The sequence below is a fragment of the Numida meleagris genome, chromosome 26 (assembly GCF_002078875.1).
Source record: "Numida meleagris isolate 19003 breed g44 Domestic line chromosome 26, NumMel1.0, whole genome shotgun sequence".
Lineage (NCBI taxonomy): Eukaryota > Metazoa > Chordata > Aves > Galliformes > Numididae > Numida > Numida meleagris.
Genome location: NC_034434.1, coordinates 2488364 through 2494733, shown reverse-complemented (window position 1 = coordinate 2494733; position 6370 = coordinate 2488364). Strand labels below are relative to the sequence as shown.

At 49.5% G+C, this 6370-nt stretch overlaps 1 protein-coding gene across 2 annotated transcripts; it reads right to left on the bottom strand.

Annotated features, from left to right (window-relative positions):
• Nucleotides 201-6331, bottom strand: SOST (sclerostin). Of its 2 annotated transcripts, none has more exons than XM_021378105.1 (2): nt 4271-6331; nt 201-2032 (listed from the first exon to the last, which is right to left on the bottom strand). In XM_021378105.1, exons 1-2 carry the CDS (start codon nt 4491-4493, stop codon nt 1611-1613), a joined length of 645 nt encoding a protein of 214 aa, XP_021233780.1. In that variant the 5' UTR covers nt 4494-6331; the 3' UTR covers nt 201-1610. The 2 variants fall into 2 exon arrangements, with proteins under 2 accessions (XP_021233780.1, XP_021233782.1); XM_021378107.1 differs by having other exon boundaries at nt 201-2064; nt 4291-6331.

The following is a 6370-nucleotide window of genomic DNA, read 5'->3' as shown; positions in this document are numbered from 1 at the left end:
AGTGTTCTGTATGGCAGAAATGTACGTCCTAGGTTGGAGCCAAGCCCCAGTCTGTTCTGTAATTCACTGCCTTTACAGCAAACAGCTCCATACTGCAGCTGAAAATCAATGAGTCTTCCCATAATTAATCATTGTTTCTACTTTATTACCAACGTATTTAAAATTCAAAATAACAGACTAATATTTTTCAAGCAGTGTTACTTCTCATTCTCTACAAGGAAAAACATTGCATAAATAATTTTTGAGACAAAATAAATACATAATTCACTCTTTGAAACAATAGCTTTTCTCTCTAGATTCTGGTCCCACATAAAATAATTGCAAAATCTATAATCAACGCGGCAAATTGCCATAGTCTATATGATCTCTGCATAAGCTCTACACAGAAAATAAGAACGGAGAGGAACTGTCTTTATCCCAAGTTGTCTTCATCTGATACTAGGCCTAGCACTTCTACAGGATATATACAGCATGTGGCTATTCACTTCCCAGTAATATTCTTTAATGTAAAACACAAACGTTAGTCTGAATGTTGAGAAGCTAAGTAAAGTTGCTGTCAAACTAAAGACGTACCAAAGCTGCACATACCAAAGGCTTTTCTAAAGGAATTAATGACTTTCAAATTAGCAGAGGCTCACTTCTCACGCAGAACCCTTCTCCCAGAACTTGGCTTGCACAGCCTTAGCTCTACAAGGTGTATGGCCAAGTAATTCAAACACTACAGAGCAGGAAATGTGAATTGAGATATCTAGGTTGATACTAAAGTCAATTGTGTACTAGGAAATAAGGACTAATCAGTATCTTTTTATGTTAAATTGTGCACGTCATTAGCTCTTTACAGGACAAACATCAGTGAGGTTATCTCGCTTGAGAGGAGCATCCATTTTGTAAAACTTCTTCCCTTAGGAGAACTCGCTTAACTGGTCCTAAACCAAACCCTTGCTCCTAAAAAAATAGGATGGTTTGGTTGTCAGCTCTCAGTTCCGAACCCGTTGACCCTACAGTATTGTAATTAGAAGTGTGACATAGATTGGTCACGCTTATGAGAGCACAAATGTCATATTCTGGTTTTCTTTCTCGGGGGAAACCACTGGGGCATGAGGACACCTGGCAGAGGATGTTCCCTTCTGGCAGCCTGGGTCCAGTTGAGACCCAGCCCCAACCTCCTCATCCCCAACGTCCCCAGCCCATTGGGATTGTGCTGCCCCACCTCACTTGTCCTGCACCATGGGACTCAGAAAAGGGAAAGGGATGCAGTGTTCCTTCCATGCCCAGCAAGCAGAGTGACTCCTACCCAGGTGTGATGTGACTGTCACCCTAACAGCCTCGCCTCCCTTGTACAAGCCAGGTGGTCTCATGCTGACCCCCAGGGTGTCCCCTCCTCTCAGACTGAACGTTGCTGCTGCTCCCACCAGCTCGGTTTATCTCATTCTCAGACCATAACCGCTATCATCTGATGGATTTTGACTATGTGAGCCTTTGACCCAGCGTAGCAGAAGGAATTGGAACCGCCTGCAGTCAGACCCTCGTGCTCGGCCTGTGCGTGCCGTTGTTACGTGGTGTAAAATATCCAGAGCTGCTGGGCTGCATTGCTCGGCACGGCTTCCTCCCTAATAGGCGTTTTCCAGCTCGTGCTGGTTCGGTTTGCTGCTCCTGGCTCGGGACAGACGCGACTTCTTGCTCTTCTGCGGCCTGGCGGGCTCCTTCCCAAAGTCCTTCAGCTCGGACTGGTTGTGGTAGCGAGTGTAGCGCTTGCACTTGCAGGCCGTGACGGCTCGGAATTTGTGAGTCCGAGTCTCACCGTCGGGACACGCCATCTGGATGCGTTGCGTGCGGGTGTGCGCCGGGATGCAGCGGTAATCCGGGGCGTTCTGCCGCCACCACTTCCCTCTGCCGATGGAGTTGGGCAGGAGATGGGACGGGACGCACTGCCCCGAGCACACCAGCTCCTTCACGGGCTTCAGGCTGCGGCACGGCCCCTCCGTCACGTAGCGGGTGATGCGCATCTCTCTGCAGCTGAAGTCGGAGACGTCTGCAAAGGAGAAGGGGGTTAGCGTGTGACGGCTGCCTTCCCATCCTCAAGGAGGGGACCTCGGAGCCATCGTCTCCGAGCCCTCAGTGTGAGGAGGATGTGGAGCACTTGGAGCGGGTCCAGAGGAGGTCACGAGGGTGCTCAGAGGTTGGAGCACCTCTCCTACGGGGTCAGGTTGAGAGTTGGGTTTGTTCGGCCTGGAGAAGAGAAGGCTGCGGGGAGACCTCATTGAGGCCTTCCACTACATAAAGGGGGCTCATAAAAAAGATGGAGAGTGACTTTTACATGGTCTGATAGTGACGGGACAAGGGGGAGTGGTTTTAAACTGAAAGAGGTGTGCCCAGAGCTGGGGGTGCCCCATCCCTGGAGGTGCCCAAGGCCATGGATGGGCCCTGGGCTGCCTGAGCTGCTGGGGGGCACCCAGCCCATGGCAAGAAGGTTGGAACTGGATGGGCTGTAGGGTCCCTTCCAACCCAACCATTCTGCAATTCAATGACCTTGAATAATGATGGGTTTGAGGTCTCCGAAGACCTCAAGGCTGCTTTAGTTGTGAGACCCTTGAATCACCATGGACAGGTTGATGAATCCATGCCTGCCCCAGCCACATGGCAAACCCCACGCAGGACTGTGCTGGTGGGCAGTGAGCTCAGGAAGTGCCCAACAGCAGCACTTACTCTACAGGGAATTCCATTGGCTTCAATAATCACAGGCAAGGCCTTCCCCATTGCTCTGGTTCAACATAGAGTTGAAGGTTTCCTCCAGATTTAAACTCTTCTGGAGAAGGGAAGTGTTCCTTAAGTGACTTTGGGCTAAGGTTCCAGGTGGGGGAAATCAGCAGTGCTATGGAGTTCCCACTCTTCAGGCATAATGTTCTCTAATTTTACTGCTCCCACATCTTTTCCTTCAGAGGCATCTTCTGGCTGATTAGGAACTTTATGGGGTATTTTCCCTCTCTTTTCTTTTCTTAGTGGATAGCTATAGATTAATGAAACATCAGGAAATAGAAATCTTTTAGCATTCAGGATTTAGACAAACTTTCTTATTGTAGGAATAGTCCTTTTCCAAAGGGGTCCCTTTTGCCAGTTGGGGTGCTCTGCTACTGGACCTGTTTGCAACACACAGAATTTGCTTTTTGAAGGTGTTAGCTCCATCTAGAGAAATACATGGTAATGTTCTTCTCTTAGTGAGAGGGATAATTTTAAGTCATGAATGCAACTTGTGATGAAAATCCTCAGCTTACAAATGGAAGTCTGTGTCTGTCAGCCCTGTACATGAGCACACTGCACAAACTGCAAAGTTATTGATGCTGTTCTGCAATCACATGTGTCCCTGGAAGTTCTGGCTGCTTTTGGATCAGCATTTTCATTCCTTATGTAAAAGATGTTAAAATAAGTATACAAGACTATTGCATACCCTGATTCATGTCCAATAAACACCCTTTACTCCCTCCTTTTCACCCCAAACCCCATGCACATTTCAGTGGGACGGACCCCCAGTGGATGTCAGTGCAGTCAGAGGCTACCAATGAGGATTTCCAGATGTAACTGAACCAACCTGCCTTGACCTGGGGATGTGGGGCTGCCTGCAGGAAGCAGAGTGCTCCCTTCGGGGGATTTCAGACCCCTACGAAGCAGCACTCAAAAATATCATCATTATTATTATTTTAATATTATCTGATTTTCACCTCCAGATGTCCCTTCCAACCTCTATGATGGGGTGAGCTCTGGGTGAGTTGCTACGTGCATTTGGCAGCCAAGTGCAGGTCTGAAGGACCGAGCTTGCCCTGTTTCCAGGAGTACTCCCTCTAGAACTCCTTTGCTCTCTCCACCTTCCTTCCCTTCTCCTGGAGTTGGTGTTTTGCATCACCGTGAACATCAGACATTTGGCCAAGTGCAGTAAAGTGATGAAGTAGCCAATCTACTTCCAAACCTCTGCAGAAGAGAGTCCCCTCCCATTCACTTGGGCATGAATCCCTCTTGGAAGCGCCCTAAGTCTTGTTGCCTCCCGCAATCCACTGTTAGCAAAGGACACGGAGCAGCACAGCTCACCCAGCTGAGCACCACTTCTGCCAGGGATCTCCGACCCCAACTCCCCGATTCTTCCTCAACACCAAGAAATCAGTATTTAATTCCCATCCACACCCAAATATTTCACTAAAAACCAGGTTCTGATAATGCCTAATCTCTTGCAAACTGTCTGTTAGGGTCCAAACCAGAAATCTAACGTGATTTGTCTTACCACTAGGGTCTGGAGCTTGCTGTATGTGCCTTCCCCCGTGCTTCGCCTGGTTCATCGTGTTGTTGTTGTTGCTGGAAGCCTGCTCCATCGGCGTCTCCGTGTTTTCGGTGATCTCGGGGATGATTTCTGTCGCATCATTTTTGAAAACTTGCCACCCTCCGGCCGACCGGGATGCGATTTGGATGAGGATGCAGACAGAGCACACAGCCCAGGAGATCTGCATGGTGGCAGCCCACGGGTCGGCTTCTCAGCACCCTGACAGCCTCAGTTCCCAGGCACAGGCAAATGATTCCCCTTTTTAAAATCCTTTTTAGAACCAAGCCAGCCAATGGCTGTCCAAAGTGGGAAGGGCCAGGCAGCCACTCATTCATCTCAGCTTTTGTCAGTGTGAAATAGGACGGTGTGTGGGGGTGGCTTGGTTGACAGGACTCTACAACTTCTGCCTCAAAACTCCCCTCGTGTTCTTGGGTTTTGTGTCTGGCAGCAGTGGTGACTGACAGGGGTAGGGTGCACTGCCCAGCCCCTCTGCAGCTTTTGGGGTCTGACATCTCATGTCACAAATGCACCCAAAGAAACAGGGAAGAGCTTCTTTTCAGAATGAGAAGTTGCTTTATTTAAAAGAGATCAGCCCCAAGGAGCCCTGCTGTTGGGGCACGCAGCCAGGTGCTGCTTGCTGAGGTGCTCTCCCTTTGTTTTTTTTGGTGGCTTATTTTAAATGCACGTGCTGCGGTGTCATTGCACGCTGCTCCTTCTGCTGATGTTTTGCACAGGCGTCGGGTGCAGCACATGGGATTATTTTAAACACAGGAATGTGGCCAGACTGATTTCCGTGCATGATGCAACCAAGAAGAAGAGAGAGCTGATGCCCTTATGCCCAGGGATAGGGGATGCTTTTCCCAAGTGTTATTAATGCACCACGTTCCAAAATCTCATCTGTGGTATTCTTTTGCCTTGCGGAACGGAGATGATAATGGGGACAGCTGCGTGATTTCTGCATCTCAAGGCCACAGATATTTCTCAGGTATTTACAGATGCTATCAGGCTAAGTACATTGATCAGGAAGCACCCTTCAGTGAGATCAGACCCTGCACTGAGCTCATCTGAGCTACTGAAAGCAAATGTGCACTCGGAGCAGCAAAGGACACTTGTGCATGTTCCTGCAACGTCTGCCGCATCCATCCCCGTGGAAATATTTCACCTAGAAGAGATTCCAAAGTGATTCACTGAACTTCAGCCATTTGAAAGATTCCTCGGAATGTCAATAACAGCCTGTGAGTTCTGCTCTGCCTCCGCGAGCGGCGGGAGCAGTTGGGGCTGTCTGGTTTTCCCCCTGTTCCTGTAGGGGACTCGTTACCTAAGGCTTGCATTCCATTCCGGCCATCCCCCCCTGCCCTGGCACGGAAAACAGGTGTCACCCAACGTGAAGCGGAGGTGCGCTCTCCCGTGGGGTGACCCTGATGATAAATAATCCGTTCCAGCAGCGGTGATGACCCGAGGCCGTTTCACCTCTTTGCCCTTCCACACCCCCAGACACACACAGCCGAGGCGTCTGTGCGCTGAGCTGGAGGAGCTTTAGCCCCGCTGCTCTGTGCAAGGGGCTGCGGCAGCACAACCGCATTTCTTTTGTTAATCATTCCTCTTTTCCCCAAAGCAAAGTTAGCGGTGCTCTCACAAACACCAGAAACCCAATTGCTGAGGCATTGCAAGGGTTTTTCCAAGTGCAGCTGTTCTCACTTCCGAATCGATGTTTTTGGCTTCCACACCCGTGCAGCAGCAAGGAGAGCTGCGCTGGGGCACCACGCGAGTGCCCACCGAGGAGAAAGCATTGTGAAGAAATGACAGACACCAGCTCGGAAATCATCCTTGCAGGATTGCTGGGCTTTGGTTTTATCTGTCTTTGAAAACAGGCTGGGCTACGGTGCTTCATAAGTTACCCTTGAAGTTGTGTGTGATGATCTGTTAGTGAGAACTGTTGGTGGCAGGTGGATGGCTGGACTGGATGATCTTGTTGGTCTTTTCCAACCTTGGTGATTCCATGATTCCGTGATTTTCCAACCTTGGTGATTCCATGATTCCATGCTTTTCCAACCTTGGTGATTC

Excerpts from the sequence above, each read along its gene's own strand:
- SOST (XM_021378107.1), bottom strand. The coding sequence starts at position 4,493 with ATGCAGATCTCCTGGGCTGTGTGCTCTGTCTGCATCCTCATCCAAATC. Across the intron at positions 2,065-4,290 it reads CACGGGGGAAGGCACATACA|CCGTCACACGCTAACCCCCT; the intron begins GCAAGCTCCAGA and ends ATGGGAAGGCAG.